The sequence below is a fragment of the Melozone crissalis genome, unplaced genomic scaffold (assembly GCF_028551555.1).
Source record: "Melozone crissalis strain CALT ecotype California unplaced genomic scaffold, PUWL_Pcris_2 ptg000007l_1, whole genome shotgun sequence".
NCBI classification, from domain to species: domain Eukaryota; kingdom Metazoa; phylum Chordata; class Aves; order Passeriformes; family Passerellidae; genus Melozone; species Melozone crissalis.
This window is the reverse complement of record NW_026535785.1, coordinates 4,656,141-4,682,577: the sequence shown is the minus strand read 5'-3', so window position 1 is coordinate 4,682,577 and position 26,437 is coordinate 4,656,141. Positions and strand designations below refer to the sequence as shown.

Here is a 26,437-nt window from a genome sequence, read left to right as displayed (position 1 = left end):
TTCTATCGGCACTTTGGATCTGAGTCTGACTTTTTTTGGTTTTTTTGCTTTCCAAAGAGCAAGATTTGAGGTTAAGTTTCTGAACTTAAATCTGAAGCAGAGAAGCATTTTCCTCAGTTGTTCTCTGAAATTTTGAGTTGAATTTAGGGATCCAAAACCTTGAAAATGTTGGAGTATTTGAAAATAATGTGCAATGCTGTTTACAGTGTTGAATTTGGTTTTGGTTTCCGTTTTATTAATTTCCAGTAAGACCTGGTAATTTGTTGCAAGAAAACAAGAACAGAATCTGATTTGATATTCAAAGATCTGTGTTTTAAAATTATATATTTTTCAGTAACAGAAAGCAAAAAGGTCGTTTTTAGCAGGATGCAGGATACAGAAAAAAATGGGTTATTTTATTTTGCAAGCTTTGTATTTCCTTTCCAATAATAATACTTCCCTAAAATGACTTGATAACATCTAGTTAAAGCTTGCAGAGCACTTGGGCCTTTTTCAGAGGTTAAACACGGATGCTGTGCCTTATTTTAGGAGGCTTTATATTTATTTGACCTGTTTCTTTGTCTCTGGGGAAATTAATAAACAAATCTCTATATAAAGCATTCATCTGTAAAAAAAAATCTGGAAAGGTGTAAGTAGGAAAATGATGCTAGTTATTCTTGATTTTCAGCCCTTCATAGTCATTCTGCTGAGGTTAATTGCTGGTAAGCCACATTTTTCAACATATTAGTGCCATGAGAGTGTGTTAGTGCTGTAGGAACATGCAGCCAAGGCAATTCCAAGGTCACTGTTAGGACTGTGAGCTGTGCAGCAGTGGTGTCATACAGTGACGTGGTGGCATTTGTGGATTTTAATTACACAGTGGAGGGCAGGAACACTTATCCCTTTTTTCCATTCCTGCTTTGAGTAAAGCTGATGCAAGCAGGAGTGGGCAAAATGCAGGATGTGTGTTCAGGTGTAGAGTTCAAACACGCATCTAATTTGGAAGCTTTTGTATTCTGCTGAAACCAAAATTTCACCAAGGGGAAGCAAGTCATGTTTTCATCAGTGCTTAGAGTGCACATCACAACACTCACTGGTGATGGATTGAATTCAGATTTACCATGAAATGCTAATGTGCTTCAGTAGTATTGGCTTCCTGTTAGAAAATCTGTGGCCAGTTTAATTTTGGACAAGCAGTTCACTCATGACATTGAGATTTCCTTGGTGGAAATTTCCTAGGCTCATAGTAGGAACTGTTCATTGAGGTCAAAGCCATGAACGAGTGCACTTTCTTCCCTGACTGGAAAACTCAGTCTTACAAACTTGTGTTTGCAATATTGAAGGTTTTACAGAAATGAGGTATTTCCTTTAGAGATGGTAAATAACTTAATACAGAAATCCTGATAGAAGACAAGGGTGTTGCTGCAGAATTATGCACAGACCTGTCAATGCAATTGAACTTGAAAACCAAAACATTGTTGCCAAAGGTGGGAGTGAGACTTGCAGCCATTGTGCTGACACAACCTGAAAGTTCAGCTTGTCTTAAAGGCTGGAGTTACTTTAAAACAGATTTTTCATGTGAAACTGGAAGGGGCTGGGAGGGGAAATCACCCTAATCTAGTATGCAAAATGCTGGTTTGGGAGGGTGTTTTTTCACTGAATGTGTCACTCTCAAGTGCATAAGCCATCTCTGTGTTGATTTCTTGTGTGCTACACAATTTTTCCCACCAGCATTGTGGCTTCTGTGTGGTCTGGGAATATAAGTAAGGCCAAGCAGACAGGCACAGGAAACCCAGAAAGCTGATTTTTCCTGCAGCCTGGGAAGCACTTGTATTTATTTTCACCTTCAGGTGTGCATCACTAGCTGCTGGCTGTGCAAGTAACTGGGTTTTTCCAAAATTACATCCCCCAGAGATGGATCTGGATGGTCTGGTGTGCTGTGGGAGCCCCTGGCTGGTCTCTCAGGCAGTACCAGGGAGGGCAGGTGCTTCTGTTTCTTTGTGTCAGAGCATGCAGAGGAATCAAGTGAGTGTGTGTTGTTGAGGGCTGAATCATCCTGTTGGAACAGAAAATGCTGTTGGAGGACTGAGGTGGCTTAGTTTTCCAAAACACACTGTGAGACAGACGAGCAGTGCACGATGCATTAGCTCCTGATAAACAGGGCTTCTCTGGAAGCCATCTCTTCAAAGCTGTGTGCTCTGGGATCCCTGGGGGAACTATTGCAGTTCCTTGGAATTCTTCTCCAGCCTTTCAGGAGCCACCCAGATGAAAGGGTTTGCCAGTTTCATGGTGCCTAATTGTAGGGCTGTTCTCTGTTCTGCTTTTCAAAGTGTGTCTCTGGAGATGATGATAAGGACACCTTTCTTGAAAAAGGAGCTTGCTAGACTATTAAATGTTGTATTGAAACAGAAAGTCTGCTAGTTGGGTATGCCAGTTTCATACCACTTCATTCTCCATAAGCACAATGCCTTTGTGATTTTAGCTACAAATTTAATTACTTTTTTACTTAAACCGAAGTGTCGCTTTGCTTTGCATAGTATCCTTTGCATTGTATCTTTTTGCACAGTAAGAGAACTTAAAAAAGGTAATTTAGGTTCTAGCTGGTGCTCTGTGTCCTCTCCATTATTCATTTCCCAGTCGACTGACACTTTTCTCCAGTATTTACTCTGGTATTTCACTGCCGTTGCCCTCTCCTTCTGCAGTCCCTCACTTTCTCCCTTCCTCAGAGGATTTGCACATACTTCAGCCAGCTCTGTTTGAACAGCAGCACTCCCTGCAGTACAAACAGCCACTCAGATGTTAAACAATGAGGAGAGCAGCGCTGGAGGAGGTACCGGGTGGTTCCAGGCTCTGCAGGAGGGAAGGAAAGGGCACTTTTCCATTCCTGTCCTTCTCTAGTGCTGAGAGACACAGAATCAGGGGAAATCACTGCCGCAGACATGAGGGATGAATATCACTTGAAATTAAATAGACCTGTCCAAGTTATTGTGGGAGGTAAGACAGGGCAGACAAAGCACTGTCACTTTAAGCACGTTTTCCCACCTCCTCCTGTAGCAGAAGGTAATTCCAAATGGCTCTGACTCATCCCCAGGAGGTGCCTGTTGTTTTTTTTTTCCTAATAACAGTGTGAGTTTAGTGAGACTGTCATTAGCAGGATATCTATAGCTTTTTTGAAGGCTTTGCTGCATGTCCTTTCTCTTTTCTATGTACAGCACAGAGCTGTTTTAATATTTTTCATGGGAACTCAAGACCTGCTCATATTTTCTCCAAAAACTATGAGATAAGAGCATTCCCTATGGGGAATTCAGAAGCTTAGTTGGGTTACTGCACTCCCTGTTCTGTACTTGTTCATCAAATTGAGATTGGATGTGGTTTCCTGGGAATTGCAGGGTTAAGGGTACATTGAAAAGAAAAGGGAAAATTTGTTAATGGAAATTGTTTGATTATTACAGTGTCTAATGGATTCACTGTTCTATAGGTAGAAGGCATGGGCATTATAAGTTATGTTGGAGAATGCTTCTTGAAATGAAAAACAGAATTTAATGTATATTTTATTTATGCTGTGTTTAATTTTGTAACAATTTAATTTCTGTAAATAAAGTGTAGTAAGAAATGAGCTGGTATGACCATTGAGGAGGTGGTGAGAACTGTCAATATTGCAGAGTCCATGATTCAGACTCTGTGTTTCAAATGGGACCTGAGATCCTGGATAGCTCAGCTTCTTACAAATTCAGTAATTTACACTTGGATGCCCTTTCAGGTTCAGTTCATATTTCCAGGTGACAGAGGTCAATGTGTTGCTTCCCTCACAGCTGCCTTCAGCCTTTCTGCTTTGTAAAGCCCAGAATTTTTCCATGGGAGGAGCAGATCCTTGCACAGCGGATGTGACCCCACTGATAACAAATGTGGTTTCCTTCTTCACCTTTTGTTGACCCAACAGAGGTAGTGAACAGCAGGCTTTGGGGATCTGCAAACCAGAAGTAAAAACCACTGCAAGTGCAAGGATCATCTGCAATAGGAACAGTACCTAAAGCAGTTCTGAAGAACCAGCTGCACAGAGATCTCCTGTTCACAGCACACACCAGCTTCCAGTTACTCAACAGACTGATTATCCAGGTGCCACCTTTGTGTCTGAAACCAGCTAATGACCTTTCACTCCCAGCTCTCAGGGCTGCCCCTGCTTAAAGCAGTCATTAAAGGGTGGCATTTTAATCCAGCATGCATTGTGTCTGCTTGGACTGAAATCCTTACATGGAACCCTCTCTCCTCTCTGATTTAGCAGCACTCGATGCATTTCATGGAGTGTGACACAGCTGATTTGTTGAAAGAAAATTGGTAATAGGGAGCAGCCTTGAACAAGTATGTGGTTTTGTTTTCTGTTAAATCATGGTTGCTATAGTGACCTAAGATCTATTTAGCACTCTGTAGGTATATCATATTCTGGGCAAAAGTTAGGGATATTTCAATATTCCTCTAACAACTGTCTTACAGAAATAGGTGTGTGTGTAGCCTTTCTGCAAGAAGTCCCCGGTTCTCTTACTGCTGCTCCTGTGAGTACCTGCTGTATTTTGGCTGGTGGTGTCCCTTCTTGGCTGAAGTAATTTCAAGGAAGTTGGATAAATAACTTAGCCATCTTGTCAAGGTTGGGGAGTGTTTCTTCCCAAAGGAGAGCTTCATGGACTGCAGTGATAAATGCAAAAATATGGAGGACACGAACCCTGCTAAGGAGCGGTCATTCTTATGAATCTGTGACCCAGTTTTGGAGGAGGAGGATGTTTTTGAAGCTGATTCACTTGGTTGCAGTCAGGAAGTCTGAGTTCTTCTCCCACGTCTCTCAGGCTTCTCGTGTTCCTTCAGGTGTGATCCAAGAGCATGGTGCAGCTACAACCTCAACTGAGATTTTCTTCTTCTCAGCTGGAAAGTGGGGGATAGTAATTCTGCACTTTGGAGTTCTTCACATTCCCTGGGAGGTGCTGAAGTCTTCAGTGCACACGTGGAGAGCTGCTGCTCCAAGCAGAGATGCTCCACCAGGCAGGGCAGTCAGGCCAGTGGCTGTGAAAGTCTCATTGTCTGGCACGCTGTGTCAAACACAACTCCTCCCTCTCCTCTCCTCATTTCTGGCCTGGGACCAATTCCTGCCCCTTGGCAATGGTTTGGCAGATTTGGGCACTATCTCAGAGGTAAGCTGTGGTCACCTGGCAGCAGAGGTCTGAAAGCAGGAGACAAGGTTTCTTAGATGGGCTTCACCTTAAAGCTTTTTGGGCATCAGCATGGCAACCAATTTAACATTCAGTGCTACTGAACTCTCAGGAGGAATTCCTTTTGTCTTCTCAAGCCGGCCAGAGAGAAAGGGTTGATTTCTTAGGCTGCTTAGACAAGGTCATATTGATAATGGGCCTGTTTGGAAAGTCTTCAAGATATATCTTATTTTACTCCCAGGAATTCAAATCAGCGAACCTTCAGAAGTGCTTCTTCACCTGGGTTTGACAGTAAAATAGAAGAATGTCATTGTTTAAAAAAAAAAATCTATGTGAATTTCAGCTAAATAATACATTTCTCCTTCTTACTTGACTCCTCTGTCATGGTACATATTCCATTAAATGACCTGAATTTCCCTTTTTCTTAATAATGAACTTCTGTGCTTTTAACTTGCTTCAGATCTGAATTAATTTGAAGCTCTTCCCACTGCTGGTGTCTGCTGCACAGGTTTTACATATTTTAAGCTCATATGTCCTAATATTGAGAGCAGTTTTTTCTTGTCATCTCTTTGATGGACAGTTTTGGTCTGTCCCTTTGCTGAAGCTCCACAGAACTGATATTTCAGCCCCACTCCTGACTGGGAGGGATTTTTTTTTCTGCACAGTGTGGGGTAAGCTGTTTCTTACTGGCAGCTCTTATATTTTTATCAGTTTTGTAAGGTTAATTAATGCAACAGCCTCCAGTCTTGGTTGTCTGTAATATTTAGAGGAAGGAAGAGATTTATGCACATTTTTGCTGCCGAGCTAGATTTGGTTGAACTTCTGTTGGATTTCTGAGTAACGATTCCCAGCTTGGATAAATCAGTGAAGTTCCACTGATTTATTTTGGATGACCAGCTCTGTGGAGGATCTGGTCTTCCTCAATGAAATCTTGCCACTGCACCTGAGCTGCTTTGCACTGAGCCAGTGACAGTTGCTGCTGTATTTTTATGTAGAGAATGTGGGATATATTTCTGCTGTCTTTTACCACTGTGTAGCTATAAAGAAAGGCAGGTGTGTGTGTGTGCATTTATGCACACATAGACATGCGTGGGTGTTTATACACAGTCTCCCACACACAGAGAATTATGCTGGAAAACCCCCTCCCTCTTTTTCTTACCATCACCATTGAACTAATACACCTTCAACTTTGACTGACATAGGTCACTGAAGATTTGGGTCACAATGTCCCAGTTTATTTCCATTTACCAAAAAATTTCAAACCCAACCAACCAAACCCCCACCAAGCATCAATACCCAACTTGGAGATACTTAGGGACAGTGCAGCTCCAAGCAGAAATAATTTAGCTTTGCCCCATGAGGAGACCTCATGGAGCCTTGGATTGAGCACCCATTTCACTACACAGAGCAGGTGGAATCTTTTCTTGTGGTCCAACACATAAAATCACCTACTCACCTGGAGGAGTGGGGAGGGAATGGTTATAATGGGCAGGCTGGGGGACCACAAAGTCTGCTGGATTAGATGAGAATGTTGTTCCAAGAAAGCTCAGAAATACATTTGTGTAGTTTTGGGGCAGAGTTGAGTGTCGCTTGCTGTTAGTCTTTTTGTCTGTTTTTTTATCAGTTTAATCTCCATGAGATTAACATTGACTCCCTCAAGTCAATGACAAGTGAGCGTGGCAGTAAATTCTTCCATGTCAAGAAAAAGACAAATTGTACTGTACTGCATATTGTGGTATAGTACTGCTAATTGCTGAATTTGATAAATGCCTTCTGATAGGTTCTGTAGTTAATGAGCAAAGATGTTAATTGCCCTTATCTGAAATATCTGTAGTTGCAGGGACGTTCTGTGGAGCCGTGGATGTCTTCTAACAGAGATTTATTTCGAATCAGCCATTGTTTTCAGCAGTTTCAGAGTCCATTACCCTTCAGTAATGGTGAATAGTCTCCACCTCCATCAAAGTTTTGAGAGCAATCAGCTCTTCCTGTGTGCTATTTAGCAGGTCTGAATCTTATTTGGGTATGGAAAACTTACATGTGGCACAGCATGCTCAGCACCCTGGGCTGCAGCAGGAGCATGGCTCATTCTCAAGAGCAGCCAAGAGAGAAATAAGCACCTGACAGCAGAAGAGAGAGGGTCTGGAACAGCCCCATTTCCCCCCCACCATCTGGAGTATTTAATTGGGAAAATCATTCTCCCTTGTTGTTGTGTTGGTGGGAGTTGTCAGACTAAGTATGTTTTAGTGCAAATAACCATCTCTATTTGTAGAATTCATCTTTCCTGGATGCCTACTTTAGAAAATATGCAGCTGAAGATTTAGTGCATTATTATATGAGTAAGTGCATACAAGCCTCATATTAACAATGGACGTCATGTTTATTCTTTCCCTTTTAGAATTTCCCATGGAAACAAGTGGGCAGATTTTTGCATTATTGAGTAGTTTGCTGCTGCTGACTTTTCCCAGAAACACAAGAGAAAACCAGGCTTACGCAGGAACCTACATGTTCTTCCAGTTTTGGGAGCACTGGATTCCCCTAAGATTTGATTTGTAGTAGGTTTTGGTGTGTGCCTATTCTGGTGCAAAGTTTCAGAGCTGTATGATTAATAAATCTTTGTGGAATTGAAAAAAGACCAAGTTAAAGCATACCTGATTTCCCAGCAGAGAAGTTGCATATTTTGTTAGAGACTAAAGGTTACTGGGAAGAGAAAAATGTTTCCTTATGAGGTTTTTGTTTGTTGTAAGAAATTGCTTTTTCATTTATGAATCTCATAGAGTTTTTCAGAACATATTCAACAGCAAACAGCCAGAAGTTCAAACTGTAACTGTAAATCTGTAAGCTGACATGTGTAGATTCTGTGGCCAAACTTTCTTAAGCCAGGATTAATTTTGTAGAGTGAAGTAGAAAAGTCCATTATCTTGCTTCGTTTCACAGATATCAGACTTTGCCAGGAAATATAAATCTCCTTTCAAAAATGACAACTATAAAAATAAGAATTAATGTTTTCTTAAATAAAGGCATTTTCAACTGAGCTTGACATAACTGCTTCTCAAGATGCTGTGGCTTTAGACTGTCTGATAGCAATAATTAAACTGAGGTATTCAGGTCCTCAGCTCCCCCTTCCAAATGATGTGCTGCCCCTAAGTTATGTCAACATATTATTTTCTGTTTCATGTTAGAAATGGGGCTGAAGGAGCTCAGAAGTAATCTGGCACAAGCTGGATGGGTTCCCTGATCTGCCTGACGCCGCAGCCAGACAAATATTTGTACGGGCAGAGACAAAGTGGGTGGGTGGAGGTGGGAATGCTGCTTAAGGCTGGTATTCATGCCAGATGCTTCTCAGCGGTGACCCACTGAGGATCTAGCTCATTATTGGTGTTTTCAAACCTCTGAATCCACATTTCTGGCCTGGTGTGTTGTTGTGATTTGACTTTCCCATGGAGAGACCTGGGGGTGAGGATGCAGTTCTGGGGGGTGGGTGCAGGCATGAGAATGTGCAGCACTGGCACTGCTCATTTATCAACCACAATGATTCACTGTGACTGACGTTCACATACCTGAATGTCAGAATAACCTGTGTTTTAAGAGAAACCAGTGACTCAGGCTGTGGTTTTACCTCAGGCCACTTCCTGATAAATGGCTGAACTGTGCTTGGTCTTGAGAAAACACTGCTGAGGAGCACAGCTCTGTCCTTGTATCTGTGTAGGAGCTGGCCCTGTGTGCGGAGAGATGAGGGAAAGGACCCCTTTGTGTGGGACTGACCTTCCCCTTGTGGGTGCCGTGGTCTCTGTGAGGAGCACCACAGCTCTGTGAGCTCAGCTCTGGTGACAGCTCTGTTTTGGGGCTTCCTCAGGGCATTTCTGCCCAGCCCTGATGTGGGAGCATGGTCCTCAGTGTTTGACAGCAAAATTTTAAGGGGCTTTATACAGTCATAAATTACTGTGCTTTAGATGCTCTCCATTGTGAAATAAAGGTGAAACTGCCTATAACTTGTGTTTTCAGAACTGAAAATATTTCTTTTCTTAAAAGATTGTGTTTTAGTGAAATGAGAAGCAATGCATGTGATGATGCTTACAGGGATTGAAGTATATTTAGGCTAACAATATTTTGAGTAAGATAGCAAACAACAGTGTGTAATATGGCTAGATGGAAGGTGTGGACATGGGATCATATGAGTGCTACATAAAGTACCACATTGGCTTTCATTTAGACTGATTGACCATTTTATGGTTTAGGTAGTCTTCCCATCGTTGGCAAACTGCAGAACTCTGCTCTTCCGTTCTCCTGGAGGAGAAGAACTGTCCTGTGAGAAGAGATCTATGCCTGGGATGAAATCCTTGTGTATGGCTGCAGAGCTGTGCTTCACCTGTCTCAGTTGTCTTTAATGCTGTTTAAGTGGATGATTTAAGGTATAGGAGGAACTTCTCTTGGAAACAGCTTCTGTGAGAATTCCTCCAATTCTCTTTGAAGTTAATGGAGGGTATTAAGGCCAGTCAACACCTTCTTAAAAGAGAAATTTAAATTCCTTTGATTAATTTCATTTTTATTTGCATTAACTGGTTCTGGATCTCTCCCTTCTCCAGTCTTTCAGAGCATGTTTTTGATAACTTTGCCCCCTGAGCATACTAGATTTTATGTTGGCTGTTTTGATATTTTTCCCTGAGTGTTGTAATGCTGATTACCAGAGGATCTTGGGCCTTTGGCTTCCTGTGAGAACGAGATAATTACTCTCCAGTAGGCAACTCATGACGTACAGTATCAGTATTAAGCCACTGGGATTCCAGTCACCAGTGTAGAACAATATTGTGGGTAAATGAATAAGCAGAAGTTTATCATACTTCCTGCATAACAAGGTTTTCGTTAAAGAGACAGTGAAAATTGTTTTCACCCAGGGCCGGTGCAAAGTGAGCGCTGCAGCAACAACCGTTAGGGAGAGAGATATTGAGGTTGGGTTCTGTGGCTGGCTGGGTTTTTCTTGCTGAAAAGACAGCTGAATTCTTGTGGCAGCAAAGGTGGGTGACAGGGCTGTCACTGCATTTCTGGTGGATGACGTTCATGGGCTTAGAAACATGTATGAAGTGTGGAACTCCAAAGAACGGTTTCCAGATGCACCACCTACTTAACTTATGGAAGAAAGTTGTACCAATTAGAAGTAGAGACGTTCCAAATGCAATTTGCTTATTTCACACTCGCCCCCAGGAATCCTGTGTTGTGATTTTTAGGAGTTGGCCTTGTTTGACCCTGAAATAGATGTGGTTGCCTCCCTTGCCTTCGTTATTTCAAGACTGTCAGTTAAAAATAACTTATGCATTGGGCACAGTGGGAGTGAGTTTGAGAAGTTGAAGTTATATGTAAATCAGTAATAGTGAGAAAATAATTCATAAATGTAATGAGCTCTATTCTTTTGAAAGACATGGTCAAGTCTATGGTTTATCCATGAGGTGGGATTAATTATTTTTGTATGAAACTAGTTTCTCTGCCACAGCAGTACTGATCAGTTCACTTATGCTGTAGCACAGCAAAGTAAATGATGTCTTTGGAGGACCTCTGTTAAATATTCAATTACTTTAAAAATGACTTGCATAAAGTACAGAGTATTTATGCATACTCAATAGGTACACAGCTATAGCACTGTGTATTTACTCAGTTTAAGATATAATTTCATGTGTGCTTGCATAGATACATTTATATTTCATCTTATCTCAGAGATAATTGTACTTCTGTCATGCCTAAGAATTAAAGGGATACTAACAAGTACTTTCATGTTTAAGTTTGTCTTCCTGCAACTACCAGTTTGTATTGTACATTTAAGTGCAAAATGCAGTTACTTACTTGTGTTTTAGTTGTGACTTTCATTTTAAACTGGATATCAGCACTCTCTTCAGGAAACCACTGCTTATCTATCTGTAGGCCAAGATGAGAATGTTGGTTGCTTTGCTTTTGCTTGAGTCTGAAACTTAAAGGCTGCATCTTTGGAGCCCCAAGAATCACTGTCAAGTGAAGGAATCTGGATCTTGGTGATGTGGTTGATCAAAATTGCAGCTGGGGAATGTGTGGAATAAAGCAACCTTGCAGTGGGACAGTGCTGATCTGTCTGTGTGACTGAGGTGCTTCTGCATGGACAGACCCTTCATAGCTCAGTTCAACCTGGAATTAGGTGCCATTGATGTTTGGGTCCAGGAATGCTTGACATTTGTGTATTTTAGGCACCTTTGACTGGCCTGGTTTTGTTTTTATGTGAGTGATCTTAACACTTGAATGAGTTGGAGGAAGGTTGGTTGGATGGGTCTCTCTTGAATGACCTGGGAAGGAAGTTTGCTTTTCAATTTGATTTTGCAGATATTTTCAACACCAAGTGTAATTTTCATAGTGCTGTTCTTACTTGGAAATTGTGAAACTTGTGATGGCTAAGTAAACATTTTTTTTTCCTTTCTCCTTTGTTTTCTTGCAGCCAACTGGGTACATGGAAAACTCCATTTCCTACAGTGCTATTGAAGATGTTCAACTGCTCTCCTGGGAGAATGCCCCTAAGTACTGTTTACAGCTCACAATCCCGGGGGGCACTGTCCTACTGCAGGTACAGTAAACATAAAAGTACAACTTCATTTCTCTCTTGCTCTGAATCTCCTTCAACTTCTTTCTGTTTCCTCTGCATGAAATCTTAATTAGATGGACTCAGAAAAGATGGAGAACTTGCTGCTGTCAAGTTATCTAACCACCAGAAAATTTGCTCAGGTTGATAGCTCTGAAGCTCTTTGTGGTGTTCAACAGTCAGAATGGAAATTTTGGGCCATAGTGATTAAACCTTCTTGCTGAATTTGTGCAGCAAAGTGGTGCTCTGTGTAAAGGCACATTGATATGGGCCTGGAATGATTGTATTTTTACATACAGTCCTATTCCTGCATGAAAAAAGTTAAGTTTCATCCTTGAATTAATATAGGAAACCCGGAATTGCACTGGAACTGACAGATACCTTTTAAAAAAAATTCAATCATCACTGAAATATTTCAGTATATTTGTATGGATGTCTATATATGCTGGTTCTCTGAAGTGTTGTTTTCAAAAAGAAGACACTGTGTTTACATTATTCCAGATTTCTTCATCCACTTGAGGCTTTATAGGCCCCCTTAGGTCACTGCAAGTTTTTAGTGACAGAAAAGCACTCCACAGCACTGAGCTTTGAAATACTCTGGAGTAAGGAGGAAAAGCTGCATTGCCCCCAAAGAGCTTTGAAAGGTCATAACTTAAAAATACCAAACTGGCTTCAGCTTAACTCTTGCATGGTTCTCTCTCATGTTTCTGTACATTGTTTTGTGAAGATAGTTTATCTGTTACCCTTTGGATTTTACTTTTTCAGTGGATTATACAGCCATGACTGTGGTGTGTGTGTATTTCATCCAGGTGGGAAGACAAGCCATGATTTCCCAACAGCTAAATTAGGGCTCTCATTATTGTTGAAATCTTCCTTGCCTAATGCATTAGTGGAATTAATTAGACAGAAAGTTGTCTAAATTTCTCAAGTTGGATGATTTTCTCATGATAATTTTAATTCTGCTTTTTCCATTAATTTCCCTAGTGGTGCTAGCATTTAAGTTTATATCTATTTCAACAGATGAAATAGTTGCACCTGCCCTTCCAAATTCTGTTTCCAAGTCCTTATTCTGTAGTTTATGGCAGCTGCCTTTTTGGGTCTATACAAGATAAAACTTGAACTCATAGCTTCCTGCTGAGTGGAAAGGAAATTGGTAGGGCAGACAGGCTGTAATCTGGAGCAGCCTGACATTTGTCTCTTAAAAAAAAGAAAAAGACAAAAACAACAAACCAAACACATAAATAATTGTGTTTGTGAAACAGCAACATCTTAGCATCGATACTTTGGTATTTTCTTCAAAAAGACTGGTGTCTTTATGTAACCTCATAGGAACTCATAAAGAAGTGGACTGAGCTGGACTTGTGTTTATTGCTGCCTGGCTGAGCACTCTGGATCAGATTACATTATAACTATGGGAATTTCAGCATAATTCGAAATACAAACTTTAAAAAATGTTTTTAATATGACTTGGTCCTTGGTAGTATCTTGATTCAACAGATGTGGTCAGATTGGAGGGAGTATAAAATTAGATTTCCCTTATACAGTTGTAATGTGTATTCAGAAATCCAAAACAGTTCTCAAAGTTATGTTTAGTCTGCTGAAGAAATCAAGTTGAAAAAGCTGGATTTATGAAGTAATTGAAATTTTCTAATGTATATAACAAAGAGTGGAGGTACCCAAAAGACACTTCAGCTGAGGAGCTGAGAAAGCAGCCCTTGCATAGCTCAGTTATTTCCAGATTTGTGAGGGACCTCTACATCTCTGGGAAATTGTGACTTCCAGCTTTTTATGAAATCATTCTGCTCTGCTGATCTGAGCAGCAGCATGCTCTGATGTAATGCCCAGCTCTAGTATCAGGAAGTGTATGATAGTGGAACAAGTCAAACTAGTCCAAAATGTGTTCCCAGTGCTGTTTCTTCTGAAGTACACTATTGGTGAAATCTGTATATTTATTTTTTTTCCAAAGTCTTTAGACAAAGTGTGTGTGTGTACATATGTAAAAATGTCTAAATTAACTGTTTTGACTACTCCAAATGTATTTAATATTTCTGATTAATATAAATTTTATATTTTGATTTATGTTTTTGCACATGCTGCATTGTAAATTCTTTAAAACCATAATAAATAAATTTTATAAATATAAGGCTAAAAGGAAGGACACCACAGGAAAGCAAGGCAGTACTGTCATGACTGAAATAAATAATATAATATAAATTTTATATTTTATATATAAAATAAAATATTAACATAACTTTAATTTATACATTAAAATTATAATATGAATTTAATGTTAATATAAATTTTATATTTTATATATAAAATAAAATATCAATATAATTTTAATTTATACATTGAAAATATAATATAAATTTAATGTTAATATAAATTTTATATTTTGATCTATGTTTTTGCACATGCTGCATTGTAAATTCTTTAAAACCATGGGATATAGTGACATGATCTGACATAAAATGAAGCAGTTCAGTAAATCACAGGCTTTCCCAGTTTTTCATTTTTGAGAAGAATTTAAGATTCCAGTTTCTGCTTAACTGAAGGTAGTGTGGATTTATGAAAGGCTGGTCCTGCCTGACCAAGCTGACCTCCTAGTGTGACAAGGTGACCAGCTTAGTGGGTGAGGGAGAGGCTGTGAGGTTTAGATTGGCCATTAGGAAAAAATTCTTCACCCAAAGTGTTCTCAGGGCCCAGGCTGCCCAGGGAGGTGAGTGAGTCACCATCTCTGGGGGTATTTAAAAGATGTAGATGTGGCACCTGGGAACATGGCTTGGTGATGAGCTTGGCAGTGCTGGATTTGATCTTGGAGGTATTTTCTAACCTAAATAATTCTGCGTGAGATGCCACAGGAGAGCCCCTGTCCATGTTCAAGTTTTCATCCCCTCTGTCTGCTGTCACCAGGGTCTATTTCTGACTTATTAGTGCACAGTAATGAGTCAGAGAGGGAAGAGTGCCATTACCTTTCCTTACATCATCCCAAGCCCTCCCATGGCAACACTGACCCATCCCAAGCTATTTTAGCCCATGAAATCTGACAGGCAGTGCCGGAGGTGATGCAGCTCCCCGTGGGAAATCAGATCACCAGAACAGGACGTGGCTACCTGCCTCTCAGAGGAGGACCTGCTCTCAGGCAGCAGGCAGCTTAATCCAGGCTGGGTTCACATCTAAAAGCCGTTTTCGTGTGTGGAGCCCTTCCCACTCAGTGTTTGTTGAATAAGCTCAGATATCTGAGCGTTTCATGCCTGGCATTTGGGATTCCCATTGTCCCATGTGGGCAGTCAGGTTTTTGGGGATCATGGGCTCTCAGTTTTCTAGACATGCTCAGGGCTTGTGTTTTCTTTCCCCCTGCCAAATGATGGGATCCCTGGTTCTTTCCATGAAGCAGCAGTCAAAATCTCAGATATTTTTTTCTTCCCTGCAGTGGGAGGGAAGGTGTTGCTGAAGCTGGCTCATTAGGCCACGAGCTCTTCAGGCCAGGAAATAGGAGCTAAATTTAACTTTTGATGAAGTGTGGGCTCTTTAGTATCAGGAATAGCAGGGCCTCCTTGAGGTGGGCTAGGCTCCTGCTCTTCTGCTTTCCCTTTGTAAAGCACAAGGTGTGGAGGATGATTATGAGGAGGATGCTACCCTTGATAGTGAAATAACTGGAAGAACCTTTTGAAAAAGATTGATAAAAAAACCTTATAGTATAATTTCATGAGCTGCTGAGCACCAAATGTAGGAAGAGTCCCAGGAAAAAAGACTTTGGTATTTCAGTCCCAACAGTACTGCCTTGCTTTCCTGTGCTGTCCTTTCTTTGAGCCTTAAAGCCACCACTTCCACCCCTGTTGCTCGTGTTGTTTTATTCATTTCTTGGCAATCGAGTGCAGTCAGAAGGAAAAACAAACAGAGCAGGAAGCCTTGACAAGCACAACAGTCACGCGTTCAGCTCGGTGCTTGACCGTGCTGTTTGTGCCAGGGAGTCCCCATGGTAAATGTTTCCATTGGGTTTTCAGTAATATTTTATTTTAGTCTCCTTGGAGAACCTGCCTTTTGTTTTAAGTGCCAGTCCAGCCAATGCTATCAGTGTGGAGAGGTCATATGAGGACCACAACCCAGCTGAGGCAGGGAATATTTTAAGGAGGAAAAGGGCATTTCTAGCAATTCCCAGCAAGTCTGTCTGTACCCTGGGTTAAGGCAGGTTTCCCTTGCAGGTCTGCCCAAGTCAGAGGTGCAGCAGAAGGTTTTTGCATCAGCAATGTGAAGGTTTTGTCCAGCTGTGTGGGGTTTGGCTCCCTGCAGCCCTGGGACACTCCTCTGTTCTTGTGGCTGATAATAAATGAGGGCAGAGAAGCCAGTGGTGTTTTATGAGTCCCAGTAATGAATATCAGCTGGGAAAAAAGCACAGCAAAACCCCTGTCCTGCTGACCAGAAAGCAAGTGAGGGAGAGAGAGAATCACAGAATAAACTCGGGAGGAATCAAAGCCAAAATCTGGGTCATCAAATCCCATTTATTGCCACATCCATTCAGATGGCAAAATCCCCATGAAGCACATGTGTGAAGGATGCTGTTGCAAGGAGAAACTCAGGAACAGTTTGCTACATGGACAAGCCTGTTCTTGTACTCTTTTTAATAACAGACATGCCAGTAGCAAAGGATGTTCTAGTGGTAATTTACTGCTCAAGGAATGGCAGAGATCTTCACCATAATTTTTAGAGTGCTCTGTTTCTTGCAGAGTTTCAGGTGTTTGTTTGTCAATAACACACAGTCCTATTTAGTCTCCTCCTTGCCTGGGTACAAATTATTGCAGGGGCTGTAACACTGGCATGAAACAAGTGTTCTGTTTCCTATTTTTGTGAACAAAAAGGAAAACATGCCTTTAAAACATTCATTGTTTTTTAATAATGAACTTGTATTCCTACTCACTGACTAAGAAATGAAGTAGTTGGGGTGCAGAGCAAATGCTTCCCTTTTCAGCAGAGGCATAAATTCACTCATGTTGACCAGAGCTTTGCATATGCAGGCATTTAATCTCTTGCACAGTTTTTCTCCTGTGATCTGTCTTTTTGAAACAGGAGACTTTAATCCTATGAGTAAAGTTTGTACTACAGAAGATCCCAAGTGGATTTTCCTCTCTGATTGAACCTTTACACCCCGAAAATAAGAATATAAAATCCTTCAGAACACAGTTCCAGGATCAGTTAATCTTAAAAAAAATACTGCCAACAGTAGATGTTCTTAAAGTAGATATTCCTCTTCCCCATTGGAATAATAAATAAGCTTCAAGTAGTTTAATCTTCTTGCACCTTTTAAGTTTTACTCCCACATTTTCCTGTTTTCTAAAGTATTTTTCTACTATGTTGTGGTTGTACAAAAACAATGTGAGGTCTTGCCTGTACAGGAAGCTCAGTTACCATGTGTCACCCACTATCCTGTTAAAGCCACTGCATTTGAGAACAAAATTATTTGCAGAATGGGGGCCTAAACATACTAAACACACAAGAGGCCTAAACTATTATTTTGCATACCTCTATATGTAGAATTGTATTGAAGTACAGTGAAGAATTGTAGAATCTTAATTGTACTTCAGTCCTGTCTCATTTACTGTTTGTGACAGCAGCGGGCAAAACATTTCCAGCTGAATTTTAAGTAGGAAAGGTAGATGTTGAAAGAGTGAGGTAGAACTGGGCTCACTGCAAGGATAAGGCTGAAAGTAAAACACAAACTTTCCTTGTGTGGTCAGAATGCCTAAGGAAAGCCTGGTTTGAAGTATTTTCTGTCTCATTTTCTCCTTTTTATTGTACCCTAGAGCTGAACAAATATAGTAAACTATGCCCTTAGCTGCAGTAAAAACCTGTAGGTGTCAGTTCCCAGCAAGTGATGACTTCAGTGCAGAAAGCCTTGGTTCTGTCCATGCACATCAGATAAACTGTGAATGTCTCTGTGCAGCCCCATAAAGGAACTGTGGTTCCCTCCACTGCTTTACACTTTGGTGCATTTTGTCAGAAATGTTTCTCACAATAACCCAAATGCTCGAGCCAGTGAGTGCCTGCAGAGCTGCCTGGGCAGCCGAGCACCCACAAGAACCTGGTGGCTCTTTTTGCATCCTTGCTATGAAGTCTCTGCCTGCTCAGTGTGAGCCTGCAGGGAGGAGGTCCTGGAGGAGGAAGGCCCAGGGGATGCTGTGCAAGGGGGGATCTTTGTTTTCCTGTGCAGGAGATCCAGCGTTTCCTGCACGCTGCTGTGGTTTTGCTGGGGTTGGGTGGCCGGAAGGGTGCAGGGCAGGATTAGTCCCTGCAGCCTGTGAGAGAGGGGGATTCTGATGTCAGCATCCCTCAGGATAAGGGGGTTGGGGTAGAGCATTCAGTGTGTGCTGAGCATGGTGCAAAGACACTGCTGGAATGGCCCTTGGCCTTCCAGGCTTCTCTTACCACTGAGTCCTGATCACTAGCACAAGTGTGGGCATTCTCTACAGGTTTGTTTTTCTGTTTTCTGTTCACTTTGTCTTCTTTGTCTTGATTTTCCTGGGAAGTGGTCTTGAATAACAGCCTGAGCTCTGGTGCCAGTTTGCTTGATCACTTCTCTACAATAACTAACTCTACGTGTAGACAGTGCTTGGTCCCACACTTGGAACTTGGTCACTTTGCTAATTTTACTTCTAAAATGCTTTTTGTGTATTGCTGCCATAGAGTTGTACAAGTCTTTGCCAATTTTAGTTTTGTGTCTTGCAGCATTCTTAATTTCTTTTCTCCCCCTGTATTTGCAGTCCACTTGTGCCTCCTGCTCTGCAGGATGCTGTTGTCCTCACTAATAGTTCAGGCTCCAGTCACTTCCAGAATCTATCTGCACATGATATTCTCTAATTATTTGCAGTGATCTTACATTCTGTACTTCTGACATCATTAAAGTAGGAGAATAATTAACAAATCTCAATTTAGGGCTTCAGCATTTGTTCTTACTTTCAGACCAGGGACTGAATCAGGTTGACATTTTGCCTGTTTGAGTGAAGTACTTCCTTCCCCTAGAATAATTTTGATTATATTGATTTAAATAACAGTATCTTAGTTTGTATAGTTCCTGTAAACGCAGTCTTATTGGTACAATTGCTAAGTATATATGAAACCTACAAAAACCTTCAGTTTTACTTTTTCTTTAGAGGGCTTTGATGCTAGAACTTGGAAAGGAGTTTTTTTGTTCTCCTGCATGAACCAGTTGTCTCCTTGAAAAAAGGTTCAGTTTGAAATGAAATTTTTCTGATAAGTCTGTTGAGGTTTTAGAGCATTCTTTCTGGGCACAGATAAGAAATATCTAAGTATATTTCCTTCGTGTCTTTTTAATTATGTTAAAAACATTCTTATGCCTTTTGGTGACAAATTGTTTTTGACCTTTTCATTGTATTAAAATATAGTATAAAGTTTATTGAAATGAAATTTTAATCTGTAACATACAGGTTAAAAGTCTGTCTGGTGTTACAATGCCCACATTTACATAAAATACAGTGTAAATAACAGAAAATAATTAAATATTGTCTGACAAATATCCTGAAGATCTGCACTCCAAATGTTTTTACAGTTTTTCATTGCATGCAAAAAGAAGAAAATAGAAAAGGAAGTTTTTTAATTGCATTTGTAGCAATTTCATATTCTGGTATGTCAGCATTCTTCTTGAAATTGAAGGTTTTTGATAAATTCTGTGGTCAGCCAAGATTATTTATAATATATTTATTCCTGCTTTATTGCCTCAACATCTACTGGAGGAGCAATTGATTCTCATTAAGATATAAATAATATGTAATGCATATATAAAAGGATATTACTCCATTTAATTCAGAGTAATCAGTCCAAATTTGTGTCACTGAACCATCATTAGCTGACCTTGAGATTAAACACATTTTTTGGTAGCCATACAGCATTTTTACTCCTGGTATTCCTGCCATTATAAGTGAACTGAATGAGTGTTGGGAGATTAAATACATTCTGTAGTGTGGAATTTGAATACTTACCTGAAAAGGTGTTGGGGAGTGAAACTTGATAAGTGATGCTCTAATTTGCAAGAAGTATGTGCTTTTTGACTGGCAAAGAACCTCACCTTTTTTTTTAACATGGATTTGCAGGCTAACCTGTAATTTTCAGTGTTTTTGTAAAACATTTTGAAACCTGGGTAAAAATTGCCCATAGGCAGCGTTAAGGGGGAACTGGAAAAGCCAAAGGGCATCTCTGCCCACTCAAATATTTCAGACTCATGTCACCTTGTTAAGGCACGCATATTTACGTCACTCTACATGCCTTTATATTTTTTGATACCAAGCCTTTTGACCTTTGGGAGTGTTGAACTGTTCCTCCATTGGCTACGACCTGGCTTCACACTGGGAATTTCTGGCAGCTGTGCTGAAAATGGCCAAAAATGGGTGATGGCTGGGAGTGATGATTGCAACATTTCTGCTCTTGCTGCAAACAGTCTGTGCGTGTATCTGCACGTCTGTGTGTGCTGGGCTTTTCACTGGTTTAATATCACTGAAAGAGCTAAGACATTATTTGAATTGCTTTGGGGCCACTGAGGACAAGAGCAGGGCAAGAAAATAAATCAGAGTATGGAAAAAACCCACCCCTCCTATTAAAATGTCAGCCCATCTTCCTCCTCTCCTTCCAGTGGTTAATGGCAGAGACAAATACACCCTGACGTTAAAGATCTGACCCACACCCGATTCAATTCGCAGAGGATTTTTCACAATTTTTGAGCTGGACAGCATTTCATAGGGGCTTAATATTTTGTAAGGTTTTGGTTCAATATTTTATAATGCAGCAAGGTCTTTGTATCATTGCTTTCTGTGAAAATAAACTGGTTATAATATAAAGTACCTGAGTGACCTGAAGCACTGGTAGAAACTAATGATTCTGTCTGTAACGTTTCTTTATTGCAGGCTGCAAACAGTTACCTGAGGGATCAGTGGTTCCATTCTTTGCAGTGGAAGGTAAGTTCTGTACTTCATCTTCTTCATTCTCCAAGATTACTTTTTAGAATTCCCTGTTTGTTCATTGTCAGAGTCTTGAATGGATAAAGTCTCTTCTTGCAGAAACCCTAGATCAGAACATGTCTGCAGTTTTAACATGTCTGTGTCACTAATGAAGTGGACAAATTAACTTGTTACACAGCCCAGCTTTATCAACATGTGTCTGTGATAGGCAGTTAATTCACATTTCAACAGAACAGAGATGGGATGGTTTTAGTTTTGTACTGTGAAGTGTGATATGCTATAGTGAGTACACCGCATCTTATCCTCTGGACTCTTGGGATATTTTGAGGGTTTTTGTTTGGTTGTTTTTGATTTTTCTGAGAAGCTGGGGAGAAAAAGTGTTTTTAGAGATGTTTATTGTATGTGTAACATCAATCAGTGATGCATCAGTCTGTGTTTATACTTTAGGATGATTTGGAATTAAAGGCAGTTTCCATTTCAGAGACCTCAAGCCCTTTCTCATTTTCAGTGGGACAATGGACTGATTGCCCTGAGTAGGGACAGTGGATCACAGTGACAGCATTGTCTCTCCAAAGCAGCACATTCCTCATCAAAAACCACAGCTGCTGACCTTTGGATGGAATCTGTGTGGATCTTTGATGCAGTTAGAAATGAGGTTTGGCCAGATGCTGAGGTTGGTTGTCCTCCCTTGCCTTGCAGTGGGAAACACAAGAAGCAGTTTTCAGCTCAGGACTTGTCTTCAGCAGGGTTTCAGTGGAGTCAGCCAAGTTGCCTGTGCAGCTTATCAAGATTTCAGCCTGCTGACAGCGACCACATGGAAAAATATACGGAAGTCCCTCCCACCAAACTGGTTTTGTTGTAGGTGTATTTGATAGTTGCAAAACAGTTGTGTGGCAAAGCTACAGTGTTAGTTTGCTTTGTGTGGCCATCAGTGTCTGGCAGAATCGTGTTCCAGGCTCTTATCAGCAGAAGCCAAGTGTTGAGATCTCCTTTCCCAGACCACTGGCAAATTCTCCAGGCTGTCACCCTGATTGCCCAAACGAGAGTGGGGCAGCAGTGCTGATAGCAGAAGGCTGGGTTGTGCTGCAGCACTTTATTTTGGCCTCTTGACAGTATCATTAACACAATACCCAGCCAGCCTTGATTTCTTTGCAACTCCTGAGGATAACAAAGCACTTAAAGCATGCAGAGGCATTATCTCCATGTGGGCATTGTTTTCTGTCCTGCTTTGGCAGGCAGGGATGATCAGAGGAAGCATGGATAGAAATGATGATGAAATTTCTTTTTCCCCTCACCCCCAGGCAGGATGGTTGTGGTACCAAAGTGCTGGTGGCTCATACCCACTTTGTTCCTGCAGTGAGGGGAGAATTGGGGTTGGAGCTGCAGCTCTGGAAAACACCAAGTAAGATGTGGTAAAGATGTAACATGGCCCTACCATTCAACTCACCAAATAAATTCTTTAAAAAAAAAAAAACAAAAACAAAAACAAAAAAACCAAAACAAAAAGGAAAAGAAAGAAAGCAAGCCAGGCTAGACAGAGTGACCTGGCTTGCTTACATGCCTTTCAGTCATGGAGAAGGAGCTTTGCTCTGTGGGAGTTGTTTTTAAAGGAGCATTTCTTAAACTTTCCAGTGCTTCTGACCCAAGCCTCTCATTTTGGGAAACTCTGAGTAATTTAACTTGGTGCAAAGTAGAATTTATTTTTGCTTCCCTGCTTCCCTCCCCACCCCCATTAAATTTGTTTCTGAAAAACAAGTGAAACATTATCTTGATTTGAAAGCCCTTTTCTTTACCAAGAATAGCAAATAGTGTTTTCCCATAAGAACAGTGACAGGGTTTAGTCACTGCCCAGGTACTTGGCACTAAGAAATTCCTCTTTGCTAAAATGGAGGTAATTTAGGTTTTGTGGTTTTTTTGTTGCTTTATAGTTCAGAGGAAAAGCACCTGGTAGCTCTCTGCTCTTTGGCAGGCTTAAGTGAGATCCCAATGGGCTGGAGAGCCAGGACAAGCTGTCAGTGTAGGAGGGGAGTGAGGGAGTGCAGTTGTGTCTCTGCCTTAGTGAAGTTTATCACTTTACTGGCACTGGAACATATGACTTTAAGAGCCAGGTGCCAAGGTTCATCTCACTCCATGATTTGTATGGTTTGATGATTAGGCAGGTAGTGAGGGAACCCACAAAAAACAGGAAACCTATTCTTCTGCAGTGGGGCATTTACACAAAGCACCAGGTGGCAGAGAGATCACCACAGCTGTATTATAATTGGGCGGTTGTGCTGATGAATGATATATTTGTCCAGTGGTCTTGCAAATAATAGGTCAAAACATTTCTGTGGGATGTAGAACACAGATGCAAACCGGTGCAGATAGCTGTAACAGTTGTTCAGGGGAAAACATTCAACAGAGATGATCTTGCTATTGTTTGTACTTGTGTGGTGGGAGCATTTAGGGAGCCCAGCTGAGCCCCAGTGCACTTGGCACTAGATTTAAGTTTAATTTTCTCCTGCCCTGCCCAAACAAGGCTGGAGGAATCCACTGTACAAACAGCAAACTGATATTCTGAGAATTTCCAGCAGTGGGGAATTGCCCTCTCTTAAATTACAGCTATGGGAGCAGATTCATATTCTGTCAGTGTCCTTTTGACTCTTTTTCCTCTGCTTGAAGCCTTGGGAATCAGATGCTGCATGTACCCTGAGCTGCATGGGAAATGGGTAGGAACAGTGAATAGCTGTGTCTCAAATATCTGGGGAAGCTCTTTAGGTTCAGGCACACACTTTGGTTTTGTAGGAAGGTGCTAAGGTCTGTGAGAGAGCTTTGATGTGGTGCAGTTTTAAGGTTTAACATGCTGTGGGAATTCAATTTGCCATCCGGCACCCTGGAAATTATTTTTGTTGTTGAGACAAACACGGAAATAAAAATCAAGAATAATTTCTTCCTGCCACCCAGAGAATAATAAAAGAGATGGTACAGATTAACAGAAATAAAAGAGAACCAAACGTGTAATTATCCATGCTTTAGATCCAGCTCCAAGGGGTTTTATGTGTCATCCTGCTAACTAGCTGTCAAGATGCTTACAGAGCTTTTTAGTTGTGTCTTTTTCCTTGAATATTGAAGTCAGCAGGGTGTAGGGACAGCACAAGTGTTCCTTATGTGGTCATCTTCTCTTTGGGTTTTCCATTTCAAACCCTCCCACTAAGGGTTACTCATAATTCCTCATTTAATCTGGATATCAGTGAGTATCACAACTCCTAAAGGATTATTGGCCACCTCAGCCTATTTTTAGAAATCCTGATTTCCTTCAGCTTGTGGCTAAGCCAAACCATCTTTGTCCAGAGAATAAACAGAACATGTTAACAACTCTCCAGCTCCTCAAACATAAACCATTAATCCATTGTGTCAGGAAAGTTCCTCTCAACCAAGGAGGTTGGATTGAAACCATGATACGTAATCTTTGGTATGTGGAAGCTGATAAGTCATAACAGCATATCAGTAAAGATAACAACACTTTCTGTGGGTGTACAAAAGAGAATAACACATGCAGTTCATTGCCCTGGCTGCATCCAGGGCAGATACAGTGGTAACCAACCACTTCTGCAGGGGATGATGGATACAGCTAAACTTGTCTTTGAGAGATACTGGGACTAGTAATTTTGGGAGACACACAAATAAGCAAATACATATTCTTGGTATTTTCCAGCCAGCATCCATCTACTTAGTTGCTTGTTTATGTGTTGCTCTCTTTGCACTTTGTGTGCATTTGTAGTGCTGAGCACTGAGAGGTCCCATCTTCTGTAGAAAACCTGTAGCCCCATTACACCCCATGCTAAAAGTATTAATCATTAAAAGGTACACTTGACTAATTAAGCACCATGTTGCATTTCAGTTAGAAACACATCAGTGAGGTTTTTGTCCCCAGGAGTACAGGTATAGATTTACATTTTTTAGTGGGAATTCACCTAAGCTCATGCAGGGCGTGTTGCATTTTTTATTGTGCTTGATAGTAAGCCCTGAACACTGCCCTCATTGTGGGGTGAGTTGCTCGTGTGTTCTGGTCAGCTGGGTGATGCAGCAGTCAAACATGTCAGTTGACAGCCTTTGGGGGAATGTCCTGAATTGACACAGCACTGAAAGAACAGAGCCAGGTCTGCAGGAAGGCATGAAGCATGACTCAAACTGAGCTCTGTGTGCTTCTGACCTGGATCCTTCAGAAAGGCTTGCCTGCACCTTGTCTTTCCCAGTGATGCTTTTAAGCAGTGCCCATGTGTCCCCTAATGAGCGCTGCTGCCTGGGCAGGGAGTTTACACATCTCTTAGCAGGGACAGTGCAAATGTGTTAATTGTGGGATTGTTTGGGTTGGAAGGGACCTTTGAACATCATCTGGTCCTCTCTCCACCCTCGCCATGCTTGTCCTCTGGCAGTGCAGGGTTTATTTGGGGTGGTAGGAGCCTGCTGAGAGCCTGTGGAGCCCCAACCCAGGCACATGAACCCAGCAGTGCTGGGCTGACGGCAGCCGCCCCTGCCCCATCCTGTTCATACAGCCCCGCACACCCCTGACCTGCAGTCACATTACCTTTTGTTTTGAAATCCATTTTCAACCCAGACTCCATGTTTTGAATCCCATGAATTAGGAAACTGGAACAATGTTGTCATTTGGGATTTGCAGACGTTTTGCATTGAGTACTAAAACGAGCGATGTTGGCCTTCATTCAAAAACTTTAATTTTGGATTAATACTTCCCTGGTTCTCACAGGGATTGTTCTATCTGTGACTTCAGGAAACAGATACTTCCATGCACAGGCAGCCCTTTAAATTGCAAAGGGATTGACTGTCAAATAAAGTTATGGTATGCTCTCTGGTCTTTACTATGACCAGGTTATGAATTTCTTGTTAATTAGTATTTTTTATACAATAGCCATGGGTGAGTATCAGTTTTTGTATCAGATGGTGAATGTTCAGAGTGAGTTACTCTTCTTTGAAATTTAAAACTGCAAAATAGTAAGTTAAGAGCAACTGTTCTTGAAAGTGTGGTAAAGCCTTGCTTGTGTAAAGCACCTTTACGGCTTTGTCACCATGGCAATGATTAAAAATAGTGCTGATACAGGAGTGGGGGTTATATAGAATTTAAATGAGGACATTAAAGAAATTTACAGCCTTAAATCTCAGTAAATCTTGCCTTAAAACTGTGAGATCTGGGAAAAAATCACATTGGATATAGTTAAAAGGGCCAGTGTGTTTAGTGACCTAATTTATGGTCTGACAGAGGAAGATTTGGTACCCTGTGACAATTCCATAGCCCTGTGCTCTACTGCATATTCTATTTGAAAATTGAAATTTTCACATATTCTATGTGAAAATTCTATTTGAAGAGCTCAGCAGTTCTTTGGAGTGGTAGTTCTGGACTTCACGCCTCTCCTTGGTGGTTACTCAGCCCACAGAGCCATAACTCTCTTGGCTCTTTCTTTGCTTTCTTTAGCTGAAACTCTGAGCTATTTTCACAGAACAGAGAAGTTTTCATTTTTTTTTTTTTTTACTTTGAGGTAAAACAATAAATAATTATGATACAATTAGGACAACCATGGCTTTTTTTTTCCTTTTGTGTCTATGTGCCAGCCAATAATAGAATGATAGGAACCAAAGATGTGGAATTATGTTTTGCCTTTCACAGCCCCAGGGTTTTGGGAGCATTGTGGGCTTTGTGACACACT

At 41.0% G+C, this 26,437-nt stretch overlaps 1 protein-coding gene across 1 annotated transcript in view; it reads left to right on the top strand.

Annotated features, from left to right (window-relative positions):
• Positions 1-26,437, top strand: part of CMIP (c-Maf inducing protein) — a 130,524-nt gene that overhangs the window by 56,686 nt on the left and 47,401 nt on the right. The window contains exons 2-3 of the mRNA XM_054269480.1: positions 11,629-11,754; positions 20,682-20,732. Of these exons, the coding sequence (XP_054125455.1) occupies positions 11,629-11,754; positions 20,682-20,732 (177 nt within the window). The remainder of the gene's footprint in view (positions 1-11,628; positions 11,755-20,681; positions 20,733-26,437) is intronic.